We start from the raw sequence: 26,899 nt of genomic DNA, 5'->3' as shown, positions 1-26,899 counted from the left end.
TCAGATTTATTAAGTGATGCGTAAGTCATTACTACAACTTGCCTGAAACGTCCAGGTTTTCTCAGTTTTATGGCCATACTGTAGCCTGTAATAGCGGCCAAATAAAATAAGTACCCAGTATTAGTTAAATAATCTTCTCTATATTTTTGCTCATGAGGTCATAGTTAAAATAGGCCTAACTGCAGTATACTGTCTTTAAAAAATCCCAAATTATGATTATTTCATTCACATCTTGTTCCTCAGTACCTACATATGTACTGGTATGTGCTGAAGTGAAACACTGTTGGTACAAAAGATTACACCATAACTCCAGAGTATCACACTGTACATTGCGGCCTGTTGTCTAAAGTGTACCGCAGATTAAAACCCAGCACTCTATTGTTGTGAGGTATTATGGTTATACATTTCTACATTGTAGGTATGTTGTTCTTCTTAAAAATATATATTTTTATGGAGCATGCATCCTGCCTGCAGTAGAGCTATACGACTGGTACTGTACTGCTCTACGTTGTGTAGCCTCTGAGGCTTAAGTCCTAAAGAGGATGGGAGGGCATCAATACACTTTGCCCTCAGGATGGGTATCGCTAACTTTGTATTCACAGCCTGAATTTCTCTATTCTTTTGCATCCAGGACATAATATGGCTGACACTGCTACAGCCTCAGGCTATTGGGATTTAATTTAACAAGTTTTTCAAACATATCCGTCAAAGTAACTCTTGTCAGGACGAAGATGAAATATTTAATTTCATAAGACCTTTGCTTCATCTCAAAACCACGCCACTATAGACATTATTTGGTATTGAGACACAAATAAGTCAAACAAGACAAATGATAGTCAGCAAACCACAGCTTTTTATTGCTTTCAAATGTGTATTTGAAGGAAGTACTTGAGTAATTAATATGTTGCGTGTGGTCGTCAGGTGACAGGAGGTGACAAATGATTAGGTTCTGGTGGTAGAGGAGGACACCACCTTGCCATTCCTCAGTTCCTTTGTGATCACAACAACATTGGAAGAGGAGCTCCTTCCAGTGATGCTCGCACTGTGGAGGGGGAGAATTACAGTTATTGCCTTAAATATCAGTTGATTGCCTCACTTTACAGAGTTAGTTATTAGTTGACAATGAAAGGACAAAATAGTTCTCTGCAGACAAATTACCTGCCCTCTCCGTCCAGCAGCCTCCTGTATTCTGCAATCTCCATCTCCAGCCGTGTCTTGATGTCAAGCAGCATTTGGTATTCTTGGCCCTGTCTTTCCATGTCAGCACGCAGCTGCGTCAGCTGTGACTCCAGGCTCGTCACCGTCATCTGGAGGCCCTGAAGCTGCATGGAATACCGTCCCTTTGTCTCAGCTAAAGTGCATTCCAGGGCCGCTTTCTGGAGGAGGAAGGTGAAGAGAAGAGGGATGAAGAAGTGAATATACTGAAAACGACGGTGGTTGCATTAAATTGTATGTAACATTTGCCCCAGATCAATGTCTATTACCATGCTAAGTTGGGACTGTAGCTCGATCTCCAGGCCCTGCAATGTGCGACGGACCTCAGACATTTCTGACTTGAATGTTTGGAGTGATTCTGTGGTGGATGCCACCTCCTGGTTCAGCGTCTGTGACTGGAGTAGACGTTGGAGAAAATCAGTGTCATGTATAACTACATATGATACATATGTACCAGTTGAAACAGTCAGTGAGATGTAACTTAGTCAATTAATTTCACCACCAGCGTTTTGGTCTTACCTGTGTTTGGAACCAGACTTCAAGCTCTCTTTGGTTCTTGGCGGCCACACCCTCATATTGCTCACGGATCTCAGCCATAATGCTGGCCAGGTCTGGCTGCTGTTTTGCGTCCACCTCCACATGGATCTGTCCACTCATCTGGCCTCTCATTGCGAGTAATTCCTGTTGAATAATAGGAGTTTGTTAAAAGGTGGATGTTTGCTGAGTCGTTTGAGTAATTTTTTTCTACACTCGAGACGGCAAATTAAATGCAAACCCATTCAGATGACTGCCGTCAAGCATTTGCTACCCACCTCCTCGTGGTTCTTTCTGAGGAAGATCAGCTCCTCCCTGAGTCCTTCTATTTGCATCTCCAGGTCTGATCTGGCCAGTGTCAGCTCATCCAACACTCTCTTGAGACCAGCGATGTCTGCCTCTACTGATTGACGCATGGCTAGCTCATTCATAAACCTGTGAGGCAGCAAGAGTTTGAACATTTGCAAACAGTGTATACATCTTCCATGTACTGGTTCAGAGTGATTTCCAATTTACTATGTCTTAGATACTTTCTGTCTCTCACATCTGATACTTACTTGGTTCTGAAGTCGTCTGCTGCCAGTTTTGCATTGTCGATGGACAGATGGATGCCTCCATTGATGCGGGTGGCATCCCGGATCTGTGGAATGAACCAAGGTTTCATTTGACATGATTAGTGTAATTCTTACTTTAAACTGTCTCTGTGAGATGCTCTAAACAGTACATAACATTACTATCCTCATGTTACAGAGTAACTCTCTCTACAAAATCATATATGTGCCTTGCCACAAAGGGTAAGTTAAACCTCCAATGCATCATTTTTAACATATCATCCAATAGTTGCACTGCATGATAAATTACATTCTGGCATGCTTTGGTATCTCATTCAGGAATTAGAGGTCATGTGACATACCTTTCCATGCAGGTCAGCAATGGTGGCCTCGTAAGCAGAGTAGTCACGAGAAGCAGGGGAGCTCTTACTCTCCAGGAACTGGCGGATCTTGAGCTCCAGCTGAGAGTTGGCCTTCTCAAGGCTGTGCACCTTCTCCAGGTAGGAGGCCAGGCGGTCGTTCAGGTTCTGCATGGTGGCCTTCTCATTGACATTAATATGGTCCATGCCATCACCTCCGCCGTAGCCTCCACCCCTCCCATGCCGAAACCACCCACTGCCGAAACCACCTCCACTGCCGAAACCACCTCCACTGCCGAAACCACCTCCACTGCCGAAACCACTTCCACTGCCATAGCCAGAGGAAAGAAAGCTACCTGAGGAAACAGAGATTTTTGCTCCACTGCCACCTGCACCACCATGCATGCTTGAAGCATAAGAAGACCGTGGTGCCTGGCCTCCAGAATAGCATCCACCAGCTCTAATAGAGCCTCCACCAGCTCTAATAGAGCCTCCACCAGCTCTAATAGAGCCTCCACCAGACGCCCTACTACCGCCTCCACCAAAGCCTGAACTACTGGTGGAAAAGGTCGAGGTGGATCTAGACATATTGAAGTCTGCTCAGGAGGTCTGCCTTGGAGAGAATGAGATGGACTGAGATGCACAGCTTCTCCTCTGTCCCCCTTTTATGCTGCACAAGGCTGCTGCTGCTGTCTCTGGTGGGAGGGGAAATGCAGAGCTGAAGGAAGGAGCATGACCTAAAATGGTTGCTCTGCCCCACCCGTCACACACACCCTTCAGCTTCATTTTGTGTGACAATCATAAGTAGAAAGAGGGAATAAACTTAATCCCATTTTGTTACAAAATAGACGGAATTCATTAAAACCTCACAGCCTGCAAGCCTTATACAATGGCTTCATTTTTCCATTCATCCTTTTTCCCATGCACCAAATTAATGTGCATGAACACATGGCTTCCTTGTGAACCTTTATCTTTTATTTCTAAAAAGTAAACTGTAATTCGTAAAAACAGCCACTCCAACTGTCGCTTCAGGTCAGTTATTCAGTCTAATCTGGCAGTTTTTCAACTTCAGGTGATGTGACTTTACTTTTTGCCATGATTCTTGAGCAAGACTGCCGGCCAAACCTGTTATGTTACCAAGGCAACATGCACTGTAATTATCAATACTGTAAAATGGATAAGTATGATTGTGTTTTTTAACTTGACCTATCACCAGCACACCTCTTCTCACACACCTCATTTGTCTCTTATACAGCGGGTAAAATAAGTATTGAACACGTCACCATTTTTCTCATTAAATATATTTCGAAAGGTGCTATTGACATGACATTTTCACCAGGTATCGGTAACAACCCAAGTAATCCATACACACAAAGAAAACAAAACAAATAAGTTCAGTAATTAAGTCATGGGTAATAAAATGGAATGACACAGGGAAAAGTTGTCCAAGAGCCAAGGACCACTTGTGGAGAGCTTCAGAAAGACCTGGAATTAGCTGGTACAATTGTTTCAAAGAAAACAATAAGTAATACACTCAACCGCTGTGGCCTGTATGCACGCTCACCACGCAAGACTCCATTGCTGAAGAAAAAGCATGTTGAAGCTCGTTTAAAGTTTGCTGCACAACATTTAGACAAGCCTGTGAAATACTGGGAGAATATAGTCTGGTCAGATGAGACCAAAATTGAACTCTTTGGTGCCATAATACACACCATGTTTGGAGGTCAAATGGCACTGCACATCACCCCAAAAACACCATACCAACAGTGAAGTTTGGAGGTGGGAACATCATGGTGTGGGGCTGTTTTTCAGCATACGGAACTGGCAAACTTCATATAATTAAAGGAAGGATGAATGGAAAAATATACCGAGACAATCTTGATAAAAATCTGCTGCCATCTACCAGGATGATGAAGATGAAACGAGGGTGGACATTTCAGCAAGACAATGATCCCAAACACACAGCCAAGGGAACTCTGTATTGGTTTCAGAGAAAGAAAATAAAGCTGCTAGAATGGCCCAGCCAATCACCTGACTTGAATCCAATAGAAAATCTATGGAAAGAACTAAAGATCAGAGTTCATAGAAGAGGCCCACGGAACCTTCAAGATTTGAAGACTGTTTGTGTGGAAGAATGGGCCAAAATCACACCTGAGCAATGCATGCGACTAGTTTCTCCATACAGGAGGCGTCTTGAAGCTGTCATTACCAACAGGCTTTTGTACGAAGTATTAAATGAATTTCAGTAAGCGTGTTCAATACTTTTTCCCTGTGTCATTCCATTTTATTACATATAACTTAATTTCTGAACGTATTTGTTTGGTTTTCTTTGTATGTATCGATTACTTGGGTTGTTACCGACACCTGGTGAACATTTCATGTCAATAGCACCTTTAAAAATATATTTACTGAGAAAAATGGTGACGTGTTCAATACTTATTTTACCCGCTGTATCTGTGTTATTTTGCATTTTAAAAAACTGATTTTAGGAATTGGTTCTTTTGTTAGTCATAGTTTCAGTTGTTTTTCAATAATAATGGCAGAGTCTCTAAATGGTGCAATTGTTTGATATCCTGGAATTGTCTTTAGTGCAGTGAAACTAGAAATAAACAGATAATAGTTGATCAAGCAACACATTTGTAAACACATCCTCGCATTAACACAGTGCTACAACTGAATTTATAATTACACAAACTTAAAATTATCACATGTATGAAAATAATAATCAAGACAATCATTGAATGAACAGTTCACCCAAAAATCTAAATATATTGGTATATATCAGTCTAGTTTGTTTTGGTTTGAGTTGTCTTGTTTTGGAGGTATCAGCTGTAGAGATGTCTGTTTTCTCTTTAATATATTGGGGACAAGATGGCTCTCGGCTTGTAGTGCTCAAAGAGCCGCAAAATATATTTGAAAAAGTCAACAGTAATGTCTCTTTCCAGAAATCAAGACCCGGTTACTAAAGAAATTCCATAGACCAATGTTGTGAGCAGTTTCATGTAGGATCTATTATTGTTCCTTCATAAACCTGTTCACAACAGTAAACATAACTAGAAAATTTCGCAAGAAATTTTGACTGTGTGGCTGCTACTGCCCGAAGACGTTGCATTTATTAACAGTTCTGAGAGAGCTGTATCAATGAGTTTCATTTAGGGTTAGTTTGGGGTTCATTTGAAATAAAAAGTAAGTCCAACCGCATAAATAATATTATCAACAGAGAGAAAAGACTGCCGAACGCGTTGATGTCATTTTATGTTGATATGTTTTTTGTGTGTGTGTGTGTGTGTGTGTGTGTGTGTGTGTGTGTGTGTGTGTGTGTGTGTGTGTGTGTGTGTGTGTGTGTGGTAGAAGCCAGTCACAACAGATATGAATTAAAGCAGCGAGCAGCACATTATCAACCCACAGTGCATTAAAATCACACAAAACAATCTGAAATGTCAGCCATTTTGTATAGTTCAACCTCAAAAAAACTAATCTATGAGCCTGAACTATACACGTAGTTAGCTAGCTAAATACTCAGTTAATGAGAGTCAACAGCAACTCACCTAAGACGAGAAGTCAAAGAGGTCAAAAGAAGCTGAAGAACAGTATTTAAACAAAAGCCATAAAACAACGAGCAAATCACATGAAGGCCGCCTTTCTCACAGAGTTAAATCCCAATAAACAATCTTATATGTCAGCCATTTTGTCCTGCTTAACCAAAGCTATCATCATGCTAGCATCAAAATCCCAACACTGTGTCTCCTCTCCAAGACTTCAGTTGGTTGGTTTTAATTAAATATAATGTGGAGCCATGTTTAAAGCTATGTTTTTGTGTGTGTGTGTGTGTGTGTGTGTGTGTGTGTGTGTGTGTGTGTGTGTGTGTGTGTGTGTGTGTGTGTGTGTGTGTGTGTGTGTTGTATGTGTTTAAAATGTGACCATGAGGGTTAGTTTGGGGTTAATTTAAGGAACATTTCAAAATAATATTATCAATAGAGAAAAGACTCTGCCCATCGCGTTGAGATATTGTCATGTTTGCGGTGTTTGAAATGTGACCACGAGATCACTTGAAAAATGTTTTTCACAAGATTTTGAAACTCCTCTCACTCTAGCGATGACATCACATGCTCTAGGTCTGCACATTCCATCCAATACACACCCATTTTAAAATCTGAAAAAGGCATACATTTTCCTGAAACTTAAACTCTGATGTCATGAAATCTGTGCTAGCTATCAAAATGCCCATTTTGCCCAATATAGTCCAGAGTTTTGTTCACGTTTTAAATCTTGAATCATTTTTTCACGTTAAAGTATGACGAGTCAGTCTGGGCCCAAAATTGAGTGTTTTTAAGCTCTCTCCACGCCCAAAACTCATTCATCTCTATGGGGAAATTTCTCGCCGTTTTTCCCGGTTCCCGTGGAAACCACTGGCCAAATCTCGGAGAGCAGTCATAGCACACAATTCCCAACCAGGCCGCACATTTTGATTTTGACGCATGTGCTTGCAACACTGCGGCGCGAGTTACGCAGCAAACTTTGGTACGGAAGAAGGAGAATAAGAAGAATAATATTAAACCCGCAGGATTATATACTTTGTGCTGTTGCACAAGGCCTTACAGCCTTGTTGCTACACAGCCACACAGAATAACAGAGTAAAACATGAGAAATAAATGAAAAAGAACAATGTTTCAAACGCTCCCTCGTTTCTGATTTCTATTTCTGTTGCCAGAAAAGTTGGTCATCACATCATCTGCCGAGCGAAAAAAAAAAAAAGCATGAGGAGAAAAGCACTGTTGCTGCCTCTGCTTGTTTTTTACTTAATAACAGTTATTGTGAGTAATACAGTTTCTTTCTGTGAAACGCACACACCTACCTCTAATGACGGAGAACAGTCTGTTATATATCATAATAATGGCCGCGCCTAACTTTTGACTGGTACTGTATGTACTTCATTATATTGATGTTAATCAACCAACAGTATCCTTTTACTATGATGGCAGCAACAGACTATTTTTATGGATTAAAACAGCACGCAAATGCGCCGAAAGAAACTTCACAAAAACAGATTGTAAATGCTGATACATGACTACAAAATTTTAAAAGCTAAACAACACCAATATTCCACAGCATATGCCAACTTACATGTAATTAAAATCATTTTTAAATGAAATCACTTCAGATTTATTAAGTGATGCGTAAGTCATTACTACAACTTGCCTGAAACGTCCAGGTTTTCTCAGTTTTATGGCCATACTGTAGCCTGTAATAGCGGCCAAATAAAATAAGTACCCAGTATTAGTTAAATAATCTTCTCTATATTTTTGCTCATGAGGTCATAGTTAAAATAGGCCTAACTGCAGTATACTGTCTTTAAAAAATCCCAAATTATGATTATTTCATTCACATCTTGTTCCTCAGTACCTACATATGTACTGGTATGTGCTGAAGTGAAACACTGTTGGTACAAAAGATTACACCATAACTCCAGAGTATCACACTGTACATTGCGGCCTGTTGTCTAAAGTGTACCGCAGATTAAAACCCAGCACTCTATTGTTGTGAGGTATTATGGTTATACATTTCTACATTGTAGGTATGTTGTTCTTCTTAAAAATATATATTTTTATGGAGCATGCATCCTGCCTGCAGTAGAGCTATACGACTGGTACTGTACTGCTCTACGTTGTGTGGCCTCTGAGGCTTAAGTCCTAAAGAGGATGGGAGGGCATCAATACACTTTGCCCTCAGGATGGGTATCGCTAACTTTGTATTCACAGCCTGAATTTCTCTATTCTTTTGCATCCAGGACATAATATGGCTGACACTGCTACAGCCTCAGGCTATTGGGATTTAATTTAACAAGTTTTTCAAACATATCCGTCAAAGTAACTCTTGTCAGGACGAAGATGAAATATTTAATTTCATAAGACCTTTGCTTCATCTCAAAACCACGCCACTATAGACATTATTTGGTATTGAGACACAAATAAGTCAAACAAGACAAATGATAGTCAGCAAACCACAGCTTTTTATTGCTTTCAAATGTGTATTTGAAGGAAGTACTTGAGTAATTAATATGTTGCGTGTGGTCGTCAGGTGACAGGAGGTGACAAATTAGTAGGTTCTGGTTGTAGAGGAGGACACCACCTTGCCATTCCTCAGTTCCTCTGTGATCACAACAACATTGGAAGAGGAGCTCTTTCCAGTGATGCTCACACTGTGGAGGGGGAGAATTACAGTTATTGCCTTAAATATCAGTTGATTGCCTCACTTTACAGAGTTAGTTATAAGTTGACAATGAAAGGACAAAATAGTTCTCTGCAGACAAATTACCTGCCCTCTCCGTCCAGCAGCCTCCTGTATTCTGCAATCTCCATCTCCAGCCGTGTCTTGATGTCAAGCAGCATTTGGTATTCTTGGCCCTGTCTTTCCATGTCAGCACGCAGCTGCGTCAGCTGTGACTCCAGGCTCGTCACCGTCATCTGGAGGCCCTGAAGCTGCATGGAATACCGTCCCTTTGTCTCAGCTAAAGTGCATTCCAGGGCCGCTTTCTGGAGGAGGAAGGTGAAGAGAAGAGGGATGAAGAAGTGAATATACTGAAAACGACGGTGGTTGCATTAAATTGTATGTAACATTTGCCCCAGATCAATGTCTATTACCATGCTAAGTTGGGACTGTAGCTCGATCTCCAGGCCCTGCAATGTGCGACGGACCTCAGACATTTCTGACTTGAATGTTTGGAGTGATTCTGTGGTGGATGCCACCTCCTGGTTCAGCGTCTGTGACTGGAGTAGACGTTGAAGAAAATCAGTGTCATGTATAACTACATATGATACATATGTACCAGTTGAAACAGTCAGTGAGATGTAACTTAGTCAATTCATTTCACCACCAGGGTTTTGGTCTTACCTGTGTTTGGAACCAGACTTCAAGCTCTCTTTGGTTCTTGGCGGCCACACCCTCATATTGCTCACGGATCTCAGCCATAATGCTGGCCAGGTCTGGCTGCTGTTTTGCGTCCACCTCCACATGGATCTGTCCACTCATCTGGCCTCTCATTGCGAGTAATTCCTGTTGAATAATAGGAGTTTGTTAAAAGGTGGATGTTTGCTGAGTCGTTTGAGTAATTTTTTTCTACACTCGAGACGGCAAATTAAATGCAAACCCATTCAGATGACTGCCGTCAAGCATTTGCTACCCACCTCCTCGTGGTTCTTTCTGAGGAAGATCAGCTCCTCCCTGAGTCCTTCTATTTGCATCTCCAGGTCTGATCTGGCCAGTGTCAGCTCATCCAACACTCTCTTGAGACCAGCGATGTCTGCCTCTACTGATTGACGCATGGCTAGCTCATTCATAAACCTGTGAGGCAGCAAGAGTTTGAACATTTGCAAACAGTGTATACATCTTCCATGTACTGGTTCAGAGTGATTTCCAATTTACTATGTCTTAGATACTTTCTGTCTCTCACATCTGATACTTACTTGGTTCTGAAGTCGTCTGCTGCCAGTTTTGCATTGTCGATGGACAGATGGATGCCTCCATTGATGCGGGTGGCATCCCGGATCTGTGGAATGAACCAAGGTTTCATTTGACATGATTAGTGTAATTCTTACTTTAAACTGTCTCTGTGAGATGCTCTAAACAGTACATAACATTACTATCCTCATGTTACAGAGTAACTCTCTCTACAAAATCATATATGTGCCTTGCCACAAAGGGTAAGTTAAACCTCCAATGCATCATTTTTAACATATCATCCAATAGTTGCACTGCATGATAAATTACATTCTGGCATGCTTTGGTATCTCATTCAGGAATTAGAGGTCATGTGACATACCTTTCCATGCAGGTCAGCAATGGTGGCCTCGTAAGCAGAGTAGTCACGAGAAGCAGGGGAGCTCTTACTCTCCAGGAACTGGCGGATCTTGAGCTCCAGCTGAGAGTTGGCCTTCTCAAGGCTGTGCACCTTCTCCAGGTAGGAGGCCAGGCGGTCGTTCAGGTTCTGCATGGTGGCCTTCTCATTGACATTAATATGGTCCATGCCATCACCTCCGCCGTAGCCTCCACCCCCTCCCATGCCGAAACCACCTCCACTGCCGAAACCACCTCCACTGCCGAAACCACCTCCACTGCCGAAACAACGTCCACTGCCATAGCCAGAGGAAAGAAAGCTACCTGAGGAAACAGAGATTTTTGCTCCACTGCCACCTGCACCACCATGCATGCTTGAAGCATAAGAAGACCGTGGTGCCTGGCCTCCAGAATAGCATCCACCAGCTCTAATAGAGCCTCCACCAGCTCTAATAGAGCCTCTCTAATAGAGCCTCCACCAGACGCCCTACTACCGCCTCCACCAAAGCCTGAACTACTGGTGGAAAAGGTCGAGGTGGATCTAGACATATTGAAGTCTGCTCAGGAGGTCTGCCTTGGAGAGAATGAGATGGACTGAGATGCACAGCTTCTCCTCTGTCCCCCTTTTATGCTGCACAAGGCTGCTGCTGCTGTCTCTGGTGGGAGGGGAAATGCAGAGCTGAAGGGAGGAGCATGACCTAAAATGATTGCTCTGCCCCACCCGTCACACACACCCTTCAGCTTCATTTTGTGTGACAATCATAAGTAGAAAGAGGGAATAAACTTAATCCCATTTTGTTACAAAATAGACGGAATTCATTAAAACCTCACAGCTACCTGCAAGCCTTATACAATGGCTTCATTTTTCCATTCATCCTTTTTTCCCATGCACCAAATTAATGTGCATGAAGACATGGCTTCCTTGTGAACATTTATCTTTTATTTCTAAAAAGTAAACTGTAATTCGTAAAAACAGCCACTCCAACTGTCGCTTCAGGTCAGTTATTCAGTCTAATCTGGCAGTTTTTCAACTTCAGGTGATGTGACTTTACTTTTTGCCATGATTCTTGAGCAAGACTGCCGGCCAAACCTGTTATGTTAACAAGGCAACATGCACTGTAATTATCAATATTGTAAAATGGATAAGTATGATTGTGTTTTTTTAACTTGACCTATCACCAGCACACCTCTTCTCACACACCTCATTTGTCTCTTATACAGCGGGTAAAATAAGTATTGAACACGTCACCATTTTTCTCATTAAATATATTTCGAAAGGTGCTATTGACATGACATTTTCACCAGGTATCGGTAACAACCCAAGTAATCCATACACACAAAGAAAACAAAACAAATAAGTTCAGTAATTAAGTCATGGGTAATAAAATGGAATGACACAGGGAAAAGTTGTCCAAGAGCCAAGGACAACTTGTGGAGAGCTTCAGAAAGACCTGGAATTAGCTGGTACAATTGTTTCAAAGAAAACAATAAGTAATACACTCAACCGCCGTGGCCTGTATGCACGCTCACCATGCAAGACTCCATTGCTGAAGAAAAAGCATGTTGAAGCTCGTTTAAAGTTTGCTGCACAACATTTAGACAAGCCTGTGAAATACTGGGAGAATATAGTCTGGTCAGATGAGACCAAAATTGAACTCTTTGGTGCCATAATACACACCATGTTTGGAGGTCAAATGGCACTGCACATCACCCCAAAAACACCATACCAACAGTGAAGTTTGGAGGTGGGAACATCATGATGTGGGGCTGTTTTTCAGCATACGGAACTGGCAAACTTCATATAATTAAAGGAAGGATGAATGGAAAAATATACCGAGACAATCTTGATAAAAATCTGCTGCCATCTACCAGGATGATGAAGATGAAACGAGGGTGGACATTTCAGCAAGACAATGATCCCAAACACACAGCCAAGGGAACTCTGTATTGGTTTCAGAGAAAGAAAATAAAGCTGCTAGAATGGCCCAGCCAATCACCTGACTTGAATCCAATAGAAAATCTATGGAAAGAACTAAAGATCAGAGTTCATAGAAGAGGCCCACGGAACCTTCAAGATCTGAAGACTGTTTGTGTGGAAGAATGGGCCAAAATCACACCTGAGCAATGCATGCGACTAGTTTCTCCATACAGGAGGCGTCTTGAAGCTGTCATTACCAACAAAGGCTTTTGTACGAAGTATTAAATGAATTTCAGTAAGCGTGTTCAATACTTTTTCCCTGTGTCATTCCATTTTATTACATATAACTTAATTTATGAACGTATTTGTTTGGTTTTCTTTGTATGTATCGATTACTTGGGTTGTTACCGACACCTGGTGAACATTTCATGTCAATAGCACCTTTAAAAATATATTTACTGAGAAAAATGGTGACGTGTTCAATACTTATTTTACCCGCTGTATCTGTGTTATTTTGCATTTTAAAAAACTGATTTTAGGAATTGGTTCTTTTGTTAGTCATAGTTTCAGTTGTTTTTCAATAATAATGGCAGAGTCTCTAAATGGTGCAATTGTTTGATATCCTGGAATTGTCTTTATTGCAGTGAAACTAGAAATAAACAGATAATAGTTGATCAAGCAACACATTTGTAAACACATCCTCGCATTAACACAGTGCTACAACTGAATTTATAATTACACAAATTTAAAATAATCACATGTATGAAAATAATAATCAAGACAATCATTGAATGAACAGTTCACCCAAAAATCTAAATGTATTGCTATATATCAGTCTAGTTTGTTTTGGTTTGAGTTGTCTTGTTTTGGAGGTATCAGCTGTAGAGATGTCTGTTTTCTCTTTAATATATTGGGGACAAGATGGCTCTCGGCTTGTAGTGCTCAAAGAGCCGCAAAATATATTTGAAAAAAGTCAACAGTAATGTCTCTTTCCAGAAATCAAGACCCGGTTACTAAAGAAATTCCATAGACCAATGTTGTGAGCAGTTTCATGTAGGATCTATTATTGTTCCTTCATAAACCTGTTCACAACAGTAAACATAACTAGAAAATTTCGCAAGAAATTTTGACTGTGTGGCTGCTACTGCCCGAAGACGTTGCATTTATTAACAGTTCTGAGAGAGCTGTATCAATGAGTTTCATTTAGGGTTAGTTTGGGGTTCATTTGAAATAAAAAGTAAGTCCAACCGCATAAATAATATTATCAACAGAGAGAAAAGACTGCCGAACGCGTTGATGTCATTTTATGTTGATATGTTTTGTGTGTGTGTGTGTGTGTGTGTGTGTGTGTGTGTGTGTGTGTGTGTGTGTGTGTGTGTGTGTGTGTGTGTGTGTGTGTGTGTGTGTGTGTGTGTTGTACGTGTTTAAAATGTGACCATGAGGGTTAGTTTGGGGTTAATTTAAGGTACATTTCAAAATAATATTATCAATAGAGAAAAGACTCTGCCCATCGCGTTGATATATTGTCATGTTTGTGGTGTTTGAAATGTGACCACGAGATCACTTGAAAAATGTTTTTTCACAAGATTTTGAAACTCCTCTCACTCTAGCGATGACATCACATGCTACACACCCATTTTAAAATCTGAAAAAGGCATACATTTTCCTGAAACTTAAACTCTGATGTCATGAAATCTGTGCTAGCTATCAAAATGCCCATTTTGCCCAATATAGTCCAGAGTTTTGTTCACGTTTTAAATCTTGAATCATTTTTTCACGTTAAAGTATGACGAGTCAGTCTGGGCCCAAAGTTGAGTGTTTTTAAGCTCTCTCCACGCCCAAAACTCATTCATCTCTATGGGGAAATTTCTCGCCGTTTTTCCCGGTTCCCGTGGAAACCGCTGGCCAAATCTCGGAGAGCAGTCATAGCACACAATTCCCAACCAGGCCGCACATTTTGATTTTGACGCATGTGCTTGCAACACTGCGGCGCGAGTTACGCGGCAAACTTTGGTACGGAAGAAGGAGAATAAGAAGAAAAATATTAAACCCGCAGGATTATATACTTTGTGCTGTTGCACAAGGCCTTACAGTCTTGTTGCTACACAGCCACACAGAATAACAGAGTAAAACATGAGAAATAAATGAAAAAGAACAATGTTTCAAACGCTCCCTCGTTTCTGATTTCTATTTCTGTTGCCAGAAAAGTTGGTCATCACATCATCTGCCGAGCGAGAAAAAAAAAAAAGCATGAGGAGAAAAGCACTGTTGCTGCCTCTGCTTGTTTTTTACTTAATAACAGTTATTGTGAGTAATACAGTTTCTTTCTGTGAAACGCACACACCTACCTCTAATGACGGAGAACAGTCTGTTATATATCATAATAATGGCCGCGCCTAACTTTTGACTGGTACTGTATGTACTTCATTATATTGATGTTAATCAACCAACAGTATCCTTTTACTATGATGGCAGCAACAGACTATTTTTATGGATTAAAACAGCACGCAAATGCGCCGAAAGAAACTTCACAAAAACAGATTGTAAATGCTGATACATGACTACAAAATTTTAAAAGCTAAACAACGCCAATATTCCACAGCATATGCCAACTTACATGTAATTAAAATCATTTTTAAATGAAATCACTTCAGATTTATTAAGTGATGCGTAAGTCATTACTACAACTTGCCTGAAACGTCCAGGTTTTCTCAGTTTTATGGCCATACTGTAGCCTGTAATAGCGGCCAAATAAAATAAGTACCCAGTATTAGTTAAATAATCTTCTCTATATTTTTGCTCACGAGGTCATAGTTGAAATAGGCCTAACTGCAGTATACTGTCTTTAAAAAATCCCAAATTATGATTATTTCATTCACATCTTGTTCCTCAGTACCTACATATGTACTGGTATGTGCTGAAGTGAAACACTGTTGGTACAAAAGATTACACCATAACTCCAGAGTATCACACTGTACATTGCGGCCTGTTGTCTAAAGTGTACCGCAGATTAAAACCCAGCACTCTATTGTTGTGAGGTATTATGGTTATACATTTCTACATTGTAGGTATGTTGTTCTTCTTAAAAATATATATTTTTATGGAGCATGCATCCTGCCTGCAGTAGAGCTATACGACTGGTACTGTACTGCTCTACGTTGTGTGGCCTCTGAGGCTTAAGTCCTAAAGAGGATGGGAGGGCATCAATACACTTTGCCCTCAGGATGGGTATCACTAACTTTGTATTCACAGCCTGAATTTCTCTATTCTTTTGCATCCAGGACATAATATGGCTGACACTGCTACAGCCTCAGGCTATTGGGATTTAATTTAACAAGTTTTTCAAACATATCCGTCAAAGTAACTCTTGTCAGGACGAAGATGAAATATTTAATTTCATAAGACCTTTGCTTCATCTCAAAACCACGCCACTATAGACATTATTTGGTATTGAGACACAAATAAGTCAAACAAGACAAATGATAGTCAGCAAACCACAGCTTTTTATTGCTTTCAAATGTGTATTTGAAGGAAGTACTTGAGTAATTAATATGTTGCGTGTGGTCGTCAGGTGACAGGAGGTGACAAATGATTAGGTTCTGGTTGTAGAGGAGGACACCACCTTGCCATTCCTCAGTTCCTTTGTGATCACAACAACATTGGAAGAGGAGCTCTTTCCAGTGATGCTCACACTGTGGAGGGGGAGAATTACAGTTATTGCCTTAAATATCAGTTGATTGCCTCACTTTACAGAGTTAGTTATTAGTTGACAATGAAAGGACAAAATAGTTCTCTGCAGACAAATTACCTGCCCTCTCCGTCCAGCAGCCTCCTGTATTCTGCAATCTCCATCTCCAGCCGTGTCTTGATGTCAAGCAGCATTTGGTATTCTTGGCCCTGTCTTTCCATGTCAGCACGCAGCTGCGTCAGCTGTGACTCCAGGCTCGTCACCGTCATCTGGAGGCCCTGAAGCTGCATGGAATAGCGTCCCTTTGTCTCAGCTAAAGTGCATTCCAGGGCCGCTTTCTGGAGGAGGAAGGTGAAGAGAAGAGGGATGAAGAAGTGAATATACTGAAAACGACGGTGGTTGCATTAAATTGTATGTAACATTTGCCCCAGATCAATGTCTATTACCATGCTAAGTTGGGACTGTAGCTCGATCTCCAGGCCCTGCAATGTGCGACGGACCTCAGACATTTCTGACTTGAATGTTTGGAGTGATTCTGTGGTGGATGCCACCTCCTGGTTCAGCGTCTGTGACTGGAGTAGACGTTGGAGAAAATCAGTGTCATGTATAACTACATATGATACATATGTACCAGTTGAAACAGTCAGTGAGATGTAACTTAGTCAATTAATTTTCACCACCAGGGTTTTGGTCTTACCTGTGTTTGGAACCAGACTTCAAGCTCTCTTTGGTTCTTGGCGGCCACACCCTCATATTGCTCACGGATCTCAGCCATAATGCTGGCCAGGTCTGGCTGCTGTTTTGCGTCCACCTCCACATGGATCTGTCCACTCATCTGGCCTCTCATTGCGAGTAATTCCTGTTGAATAATAGGAGTTTGTTAAAAGGTGGATGTTTGCTGAGTCGTTTGAGTAATTTTTTTTCTACACTCGAGACGGCAAATTAAATGCAAACCCATTCAGATGACTGCCGTCAAGCATTTGCTACCCACCTCCTCGTGGTTCTTTCTGAGGAAGATCAGCTCCTCCCTGAGTCCTTCTATTTGCATCTCCAGGTCTGATCTGGCCAGTGTCAGCTCATCCAACACTCTCTTGAGACCAGCGATGTCTGCCTCTACTGATTGACGCATGGCTAGCTCATTCATAAACCTGTGAGGCAGCAAGAGTTTGAACATTTGCAAACAGTGTATACATCTTCCATGTACTGGTTCAGAGTGATTTCCAATTTACTATGTCTTAGATACTTTCTGTCTCTCACATCTGATACTTACTTGGTTCTGAAGTCGTCTGCTGCCAGTTTTGCATTGTCGATGGACAGATGGATGCCTCCATTGATGCGGGTGGCATCCCGGATCTGTGGAATGAACCAAGGTTTCATTTGACATGATTAGTGTAATTCTTACTTTAAACTGTCTCTGTGAGATGCTCTAAACAGTACATAACATTACTATCCTCATGTTACAGAGTAACTCTCTCTACAAAATCATATATGTGCCTTGCCACAAAGGGTAAGTTAAACCTCCAATGCATCATTTTTAACATATCATCCAATAGTTGCACTGCATGATAAATTACATTCTGGCATGCTTTGGTATCTCATTCAGGAATTAGAGGTCATGTGACATACCTTTCCATGCAGGTCAGCAATGGTGGCCTCGTAAGCAGAGTAGTCACGAGAAGCAGGGGAGCTCTTACTCTCCAGGAACTGGCGGATCTTGAGCTCCAGCTGAGAGTTGGCCTTCTCAAGGCTGTGCACCTTCTCCAGGTAGGAGGCCAGGCGGTCGTTCAGGTTCTGCATGGTGGCCTTCTCATTGACATTAATATGGTCCATGCCATCACCTCCGCCGTAGCCTCCACCCCCTCCCATGCCGAAACCACCTCCATGCCGAAACCACCTCCACTGCCGAAACCACCTCCACTGCCGAAACCACCTCCACTGCCGAAACCACTTCCACTGCCATAGCCAGAGGAAAGAAAGCTACCTGAGGAAACAGAGATTTTTGCTCCACTGCCACCTGCACCACCATGCATGCTTGAAGCATAAGAAGACCGTGGTGCCTGGCCTCCAGAATAGCATCCACCAGCTCTAATAGAGCCTCCACCAGCTCTAATAGAGCCTCCACCAGCTCTAATAGAGCCTCCACCAGACGCCCTACTACCGCCTCCACCAAAGCCTGAACTACTGGTGGAAAAGGTCGAGGTGGATCTAGACATATTGAAGTCTGCTCAGGAGGTCTGCCTTGGAGAGAATGAGATGGACTGAGATGCACAGCTTCTCCTCTGTCCCCCTTTTATGCTGCACAAGGCTGCTGCTGCTGTCTCTGGTGGGAGGGGAAATGCAGAGCTGAAGGAAGGAGCATGACCTAAAATGGTTGCTCTGCCCCACCCGTCACACACACCCTTCAGCTTCATTTTGTGTGACAATCATAAGTAGAAAGAGGGAATAAACTTAATCCCATTTTGTTACAAAATAGACGGAATTCATTAAAACCTCACAGCTACCTGCAAGCCTTATACAATGGCTTCATTTTTCCATTCATCCTTTTTTCCCATGCACGAAATTAATGTGCATGAAGACATGGCTTCCTTGTGAACCTTTATCTTTTATTTCTAAAAAGTAAACTGTAATTCGTAAAAACAGCCACTCCAACTGTCGCTTCAGGTCAGTTATTCAGTCTAATCTGGCAGTTTTTCAACTTCAGGTGATGTGACTTTACTTTTGCCATGATTCTTGAGCAAGACTGCCGGCCAAACCTGTTATGTTACCAAGGCAACATGCACTGTAATTATCAATATTGTAAAATGGATAAGTATGATTGTGTTTTTTTAACTTGACCTATCACCAGCACACCTCTTCTCACACACCTCATTTGTCTCTTATACAGCGGGTAAAATAAGTATTGAACACGTCACCATTTTTCTCATTAAATATATTTCGAAAGGTGCTATTGACATGACATTTTCACCAGGTATCGGTAACAACCCAAGTAATCCATACACACAAAGAAAACAAAACAAATAAGTTCAGTAATTAAGTCATGGGTAATAAAATGGAATGACACAGGGAAAAGTTGTCCAAGAGCCAAGGACAACTTGTGGAGAGCTTCAGAAAGACCTGGAATTAGCTGGTACAATTGTTTCAAAGAAAACAATAAGTAATACACTCAACCGCCGTGGCCTGTATGCACGCTCACCACGCAAGACTCCATTGCTGAAGAAAAAGCATGTTGAAGCTCGTTTAAAGTTTGCTGCACAACATTTAGACAAGCCTGTGAAATACTGGGAGAATATAGTCTGGTCAGATGAGACCAAAATTGAACTCTTTGGTGCCATAATACACACCATGTTTGGAGGTCAAATGGCACTGCACATCACCCCAAAAACACCATACCAACAGTGAAGTTTGGAGGTGGGAACATCATGGTGTGGGGCTGTTTTTCAGCATACGGAACTGGCAAACTTCATATAATTAAAGGAAGGATGAATGGAAAAATATACCGAGACAATCTTGATAAAAATCTGCTGCCATCTACCAGGATGATGAAGATGAAACGAGGGTGGACATTTCAGCAAGACAATGATCCCAAACACACAGCCAAGGGAACTCTGTATTGGTTTCAGAGAAAGAAAATAAAGCTGCTAGAATGGCCCAGCCAATCACCTGACTTGAATCCAATAGAAAATCTATGGAAAGAACTAAAGATCAGAGTTCATAGAAGAGGCCCACGGAACCTTCAAGATTTGAAGACTGTTTGTGTGGAAGAATGGGCCAAAATCACACCTGAGCAATGCATGCGACTAGTTTCTCCATACAGGAGGCATCTTGAAGCTGTCATTACCAACAAAGGCTTTTGTACGAAGTATTAAATGAATTTCAGTAAGCGTGTTCAATACTTTTTCCCTGTGTCATTCCATTTTATTACATATAACTTAATTTCTGAACGTATTTGTTTGGTTTTCTTTGTATGTATCGATTACTTGGGTTGTTACCGACACCTGGTGAACATTTCATGTCAATAGCACCTTTAAAAATATATTTACTGAGAAAAATGGTGACGTGTTCAATACTTATTTTACCCGCTGTATCTGTGTTATTTTGCATTTTAAAAAACTGATTTTAGGAATTGGTTCTTTTGTTAGTCATAGTTTCAGTTGTTTTTCAATAATAATGGCAGAGTCTCTAAATGGTGCAATTGTTTGATATCCTGGAATTGTCTTTAGTGCAGTGAAACTAGAAATAAACAGATAATAGTTGATCAAGCAACACATTTGTAAACACATCCTCGCATTAACACAGTGCTACAACTGAATTTATAATTACACAAACTTAAAATTATCACATGTATGAAAATAATAATCAAGACAATCATTGAATGAACAGTTCACCCAAAAATCTAAATATATTGGTATATATCAGTCTAGTTTGTTTTGGTTTGAGTTGTCTTGTTTTGGAGGTATCAGCTGTAGAGATGTCTGTTTTCTCTTTAATATATTGGGGACAAGATGGCTCTCGGCTTGTAGTGCTCAAAGAGCCGCAAAATATATTTGAAAAAGTCAACAGTAATGTCTCTTTCCAGAAATCAAGACCCGGTTACTAAAGAAATTCCATAGACCAATGTTGTGAGCAGTTTCATGTAGGATCTATTATTGTTCCATCATAAACCTGTTCACAACAGTAAACATAACTAGAAAATTTCGCAAGAAATTTTGACTGTGTGGCTGCTACTGCCCGAAGACGTTGCATTTATTAACAGTTCTGAGAGAGCTGTATCAATGAGTTTCATTTAGGGTTAGTTTGGGGTTCATTTGAAATAAAAAGTAAGTCCAACCGCATAAATAATATTATCAACAGAGAGAAAAGACTGCCGAACGCGTTGATGTCATTTTATGTTGATATGTTTTTGTGTGTGTGTGTGTGTGTGTGTGTGTGTGTGTGTGTGTGTGTGTGTGTGTGTGTGTGTTGTGTGTGTGTGTGGTAGAAGCCAGTCACAACAGATATGAATTAAAGCAGCGAGCAGCACATTATCAACCCACAGTGCATTAAATTCCGTAAAATCACACAAAACAATCTTAAATGTCAGCCATTTTGTATAGTTCAACCTCAAAAAAACTAATCTATGAGCCTGAACTATACACGTAGTTAGCTAGCTAAATACTCAGTTAATGAGAGTCAACAGCAACTCACCTAAGACGAGAAGTCAAAGAGGTCAAAAGAAGCTGAAGAACAGTATTTAAACAAAAGCCATAAAACAACGAGCAAATCACATGAAGGCCGCCTTTCTCACAGAGTTAAATCCCAATAAACAATCTTATATGTCAGCCATTTTGTCCTGCTTAACCAAAGCTATCATCATGCTAGCATCAAAATCCCAACACTGTGTCTCCTCTCCAAGACTTCAGTTGGTTGGTTTTAATTAAATATAATGTGGAGCCATGTTTAAAGCTATGTTTGTTTGTGTGTGTGTGTGTGTGTGTGTGTGTGTGTGTGTGTGTGTGTGTGTGTGTGTGTGTGTGTGTGTGTGTGTGTGTGTGTGTGTGTGTTGTATGTGTTTAAAATGTGACCATGAGGGTTAGTTTGGGGTTAATTTAAGGTACATTTCAAAATAATATTATCAATAGAGAAAAGACTCTGCCCATCGCGTTGAGATATTGTCATGTTTGCGGTGTTTGAAATGTGACCACGAGATCACTTGAAAAATGTTTTTTCACAAGATTTTGAAACTCCTCTCACTCTAGCGATGACATCACATGCTCTAGGTCTGCACATTCCATCCAATACACACCCATTTTTAAATCTGAAAAAGGCATACATTTTCCTGAAACTTAAACTCTGATGTCATGAAATCTGTGCTAGCTATCAAAATGCCCATTTTGCCCAATATAGTCCAGAGTTTTGTTCACGTTTTAAATCTTGAATCATTTTTTCACGTTAAAGTATGACGAGTCAGTCTGGGCCCAAAGTTGAGTGTTTTTAAGCTCTCTCCACGCCCAAAACTCATTCATCTCTATGGGGAAATTTCTCGCCGTTTTTCCCGGTTCCCGTGGAAACCGCTGGCCAAATCTCGGAGAGCAGTCATAGCACACAATTCCCAACCAGGCCGCACATTTTGATTTTGACGCATGTGCTTGCAACACTGCGGCGCGAGTTACGCGGCAAACTTTGGTACGGAAGAAGGAGAATAAGAAGAAAAATATTAAACCCGCAGGATTATATACTTTGTGCTGTTGCACAAGGCCTTACAGCCTTGTTGCTACACAGCCACACAGAATAACAGAGTAAAACATGAGAAATAAATGAAAAAGAACAATGTTTCAAACGCTCCCTCGTTTCTGATTTCTATTTCTGTTGCCAGAAAAGTTGGTCATCACATCATCTGCCGAGTGAGAAAAAAAAAAAAGCATGAGGAGAAAAGCACTGTTGCTGCCTCTGCTTGTTTTTTACTTAATAACAGTTATTGTGAGTAATACAGTTTCTTTCTGTGAAACGCACACACCTACCTCTAATGACGGAGAACAATCTGTTATATATCATAATAATGGCCGCGCCTAACTTTTGACTGGTACTGTATGTACTTCATTATATTGATGTTAATCAACCAACAGTATCCTTTTACTATGATGGCAGCAACAGACTATTTTTATGGATTAAAACAGCACGCAAATGCGCCGAAAGAAACTTCACAAAAACAGATTGTAAATGCTGATACATGACTACAAAATTTTAAAAGCTAAACAACGCCAATATTCCACAGCATATGCCAACTTACATGTAATTAAAATCATTTTTAAATGAAATCACTTCAGATTTATTAAGTGATGCGTAAGTCATTACTACAACTTGCCTGAAACGTCCAGGTTTTCTCAGTTTTATGGCCATACTGTAGCCTGTAATAGCGGCCAAATAAAATAAGTACCCAGTATTAGTTAAATAATCTTCTCTATATTTTTGCTCATGAGGTCATAGTTAAAATAGGCCTAACTGCAGTATACTGTCTTTAAAAAATCCCAAATTATGATTATTTCATTCACATCTTGTTCCTCAGTACCTACATATGTACTGGTATGTGCTGAAGTGAAACACTGTTGGTACAAAAGATTACACCATAACTCCAGAGTATCACACTGTACATTGCGGCCTGTTGTCTAAAGTGTACCGCAGATTAAAACCCAGCACTCTATTGTTGTGAGGTATTATGGTTATACATTTCTACATTGTAGGTATGTTGTTCTTCTTAAAAATATATATTTTTATGGAGCATGCATCCTGCCTGCAGTAGAGCTATACGACTGGTACTGTACTGCTCTACGTTGTGTGGCCTCTGAGGCTTAAGTCCTAAAGAGGATGGGAGGGCATCAATACACTTTGCCCTCAGGATGGGTATCGCTAACTTTGTATTCACAGCCTGAATTTCTCTATTCTTTTGCATCCAGGACATAATATGGCTGACACTGCTACAGCCTCAGGCTATTGGGATTTAATTTAACAAGTTTTTCAAACATATCCGTCAAAGTAACTCTTGTCAGGACGAAGATGAAATATTTAATTTCATAAGACCTTTGCTTCATCTCAAAACCACGCCACTATAGACATTATTTGGTATTGAGACACAAATAAGTCAAACAAGACAAATGATAGTCAGCAAACCACAGCTTTTTATTGCTTTCAAATGTGTATTTGAAGGAAGTACTTGAGTAATTAATATGTTGCGTGTGGTCGTCAGGTGACAGGAGGTGACAAATTAGTAGGTTCTGGTTGTAGAGGAGGACCACCACCTTGCCATTCCTCAGTTCCTCTGTGATCACAACAACATTGGAAGAGGAGCTCTTTCCAGTGATGCTCACACTGTGGAGGGGGAGAATTACAGTTATTGCCTTAAATATCAGTTGATTGCCTCACTTTACAGAGTTAGTTATAAGTTGACAATGAAAGGACAAAATAGTTCTCTGCAGACAAATTACCTGCCCTCTCCGTCCAGCAGCCTCCTGTATTCTGCAATCTCCATCTCCAGCCGTGTCTTGATGTCAAGCAGCATTTGGTATTCTTGGCCCTGTCTTTCCATGTCAGCACGCAGCTGCGTCAGCTGTGACTCCAGGCTCGTCACCGTCATCTGGAGGCCCTGAAGCTGCATGGAATACCGTCCCTTTGTCTCAGCTAAAGTGCATTCCAGGGCCGCTTTCTGGAGGAGGAAGGTGAAGAGAAGAGGGATGAAGAAGTGAATATACTGAAAACGACGGTGGTTGCATTAAATTGTATGTAACATTTGCCCCAGATCAATGTCTATTACCATGCTAAGTTGGGACTGTAGCTCGATCTCCAGGCCCTGCAATGTGCGACGGACCTCAGACATTTCTGACTTGAATGTTTGGAGTGATTCTGTGGTGGATGCCACCTCCTGGTTCAGCGTCTGTGACTGGAGTAGACGTTGAAGAAAATCAGTGTCATGTATAACTACATATGATACATATGTACCAGTTGAAACAGTCAGTGAGATGTAACTTAGTCAATTCATTTCACCACCAGGGTTTTGGTCTTACCTGTGTTTGGAACCAGACTTCAAGCTCTCTTTGGTTCTTGGCGGCCACACCCTCATATTGCTCACGGATCTCAGCCATAATGCTGGCCAGGTCTGGCTGCTGTTTTGCGTCCACCTCCACATGGATCTGTCCACTCATCTGGCCTCTCATTGCGAGTAATTCCTGTTGAATAATAGGAGTTTGTTAAAAGGTGGATGTTTGCTGAGTCGTTTGAGTAATTTTTTTTCTACACTCGAGACGGCAAATTAAATGCAAACCCATTCAGATGACTGCCGTCAAGCATTTGCTACCCACCTCCTCGTGGTTCTTTCTGAGGAAGATCAGCTCCTCCCTGAGTCCTTCTATTTGCATCTCCAGGTCTGATCTGGCCAGTGTCAGCTCATCCAACACTCTCTTGAGACCAGCGATGTCTGCCTCTACTGATTGACGCATGGCTAGCTCATTCATAAACCTGTGAGGCAGCAAGAGTTTGAACATTTGCAAACAGTGTATACATCTTCCATGTACTGGTTCAGAGTGATTTCCAATTTACTATGTCTTAGATACTTTCTGTCTCTCACATCTGATACTTACTTGGTTCTGAAGTCGTCTGCTGCCAGTTTTGCATTGTCGATGGACAGATGGATGCCTCCATTGATGCGGGTGGCATCCCGGATCTGTGGAATGAACCAAGGTTTCATTTGACATGATTAGTGTAATTCTTACTTTAAACTGTCTCTGTGAGATGCTCTAAACAGTACATAACATTACTATCCTCATGTTACAGAGTAACTCTCTCTACAAAATCATATATGTGCCTTGCCACAAAGGGTAAGTTAAACCTCCAATGCATCATTTTTAACATATCATCCAATAGTTGCACTGCATGATAAATTACATTCTGGCATGCTTTGGTATCTCATTCAGGAATTAGAGGTCATGTGACATACCTTTCCATGCAGGTCAGCAATGGTGGCCTCGTAAGCAGAGTAGTCACGAGAAGCAGGGGAGCTCTTACTCTCCAGGAACTGGCGGATCTTGAGCTCCAGCTGAGAGTTGGCCTTCTCAAGGCTGTGCACCTTCTCCAGGTAGGAGGCCAGGCGGTCGTTCAGGTTCTGCATGGTGGCCTTCTCATTGACATTAATATGGTCCATGCCATCACCTCCGCCGTAGCCTCCACCCCCTCCCATGCCGAAACCACCTCCACTGCCGAAACCACCTCCACTGCCGAAACCACCTCCACTGCCGAAACAACGTCCACTGCCATAGCCAGAGGAAAGAAAGCTACCTGAGGAAACAGAGATTTTTGCTCCACTGCCACCTGCACCACCATGCATGCTTGAAGCATAAGAAGACCGTGGTGCCTGGCCTCCAGAATAGCATCCACCAGCTCTAATAGAGCCTCCACCAGCTCTAATAGAGCCTCCACCAGCTCTAATAGAGCCTCCACCAGACGCCCTACTACCGCCTCCACCAAAGCCTGAACTACTGGTGGAAAAGGTCGAGGTGGATCTAGACATATTGAAGTCTGCTCAGGAGGTCTGCCTTGGAGAGAATGAGATGGACTGAGATGCACAGCTTCTCCTCTGTCCCCCTTTTATGCTGCACAAGGCTGCTGCTGCTGTCTCTGGTGGGAGGGGAAATGCAGAGCTGAAGGGAGGAGCATGACCTAAAATGGTTGCTCTGCCCCACCCGTCACACACGCCCTTCAGCTTCATTTTGTGTGACAATCATAAGTAGAAAGAGGGAATAAACTTAATCCCATTTTGTTACAAAATAGACGGAATTCATTAAAACCTCACAGCTACCTGCAAGCCTTATACAATGGCTTCATTTTTCCATTCATCCTTTTTTCCCATGCACGAAATTAATGTGCATGAAGACATGGCTTCCTTGTGAACCTTTATCTTTTATTTCTAAAAAGTAAACTGTAATTCGTAAAAACAGCCACTCCAACTGTCGCTTCAGGTCAGTTATTCAGTCTAATCTGGCAGTTTTTCAACTTCAGGTGATGTGACTTTACTTTTTGCCATGATTCTTGAGCAAGACTGCCGGCCAAACCTGTTATGTTAACAAGGCAACATGCACTGTAATTATCAATATTGTAAAATGGATAAGTATGATTGTGTTTTTTAACTTGACCTATCACCAGCACACCTCTTCTCACACACCTCATTTGTCTCTTATACAGCGGGTAAAATAAGTATTGAACACGTCACCATTTTTCTCATTAAATATATTTCGAAAGGTGCTATTGACATGACATTTTCACCAGGTATCGGTAACAA

The 26,899-nt window shown here is 41.3% G+C and overlaps 3 protein-coding genes and 1 pseudogene across 4 annotated transcripts; all 4 read right to left on the bottom strand.

The window, feature by feature from the left end:
• Positions 1–912: 912 nt before the first annotated feature.
• LOC129095629 (keratin, type I cytoskeletal 13-like) lies at positions 913–3,247 on the bottom strand. Of its 2 annotated transcripts, none has more exons than XM_054604147.1 (7): positions 2,663–3,247; positions 2,307–2,389; positions 2,028–2,184; positions 1,735–1,896; positions 1,485–1,610; positions 1,159–1,376; positions 913–1,042 (listed from the first exon to the last, which is right to left on the bottom strand). In XM_054604147.1, exons 1-7 carry the CDS (start codon positions 3,245–3,247, stop codon positions 943–945), a joined length of 1,431 nt encoding a protein of 476 aa, XP_054460122.1. In that variant the 3' UTR covers positions 913–942. The 2 variants fall into 2 exon arrangements, with proteins under 2 accessions (XP_054460122.1, XP_054460123.1); XM_054604148.1 differs by having other exon boundaries at positions 913–1,021.
• Positions 3,248–8,729: 5,482 nt separating this feature from the next.
• LOC129096438 (keratin, type I cytoskeletal 13-like) lies at positions 8,730–11,041 on the bottom strand. Its single transcript, XM_054605219.1, has 8 exons — positions 10,977–11,041; positions 10,479–10,941; positions 10,123–10,205; positions 9,844–10,000; positions 9,551–9,712; positions 9,301–9,426; positions 8,975–9,192; positions 8,730–8,858 (listed from the first exon to the last, which is right to left on the bottom strand). The coding sequence occupies exons 1-8, from the start codon at positions 11,039–11,041 to the stop codon at positions 8,756–8,758; spliced, it is 1,377 nt and encodes a 458-aa protein (XP_054461194.1). The 3' UTR covers positions 8,730–8,755.
• A 4,961-nt stretch (positions 11,042–16,002) lies between these two features.
• LOC129096428 (keratin, type I cytoskeletal 13-like) lies at positions 16,003–18,311 on the bottom strand. The gene is made up of 8 exons (XM_054605205.1): positions 18,011–18,311; positions 17,725–17,975; positions 17,369–17,451; positions 17,090–17,246; positions 16,796–16,957; positions 16,545–16,670; positions 16,219–16,436; positions 16,003–16,102 (listed from the first exon to the last, which is right to left on the bottom strand). Exons 1-8 carry the CDS (start codon positions 18,309–18,311, stop codon positions 16,003–16,005), a joined length of 1,398 nt encoding a protein of 465 aa, XP_054461180.1.
• Positions 18,312–23,836: 5,525 nt separating this feature from the next.
• On the bottom strand, positions 23,837–26,131 carry LOC129095771 (keratin, type I cytoskeletal 13-like; annotated as a pseudogene).
• Positions 26,132–26,899: the final 768 nt, after the last annotated feature.

This window comes from Anoplopoma fimbria, chromosome 9 (assembly GCF_027596085.1).
Source record: "Anoplopoma fimbria isolate UVic2021 breed Golden Eagle Sablefish chromosome 9, Afim_UVic_2022, whole genome shotgun sequence".
Classification (NCBI taxonomy): Eukaryota; Metazoa; Chordata; class Actinopteri; order Perciformes; family Anoplopomatidae; genus Anoplopoma; species Anoplopoma fimbria.
This window is presented reverse-complemented; position numbering and strand designations above follow the sequence as displayed.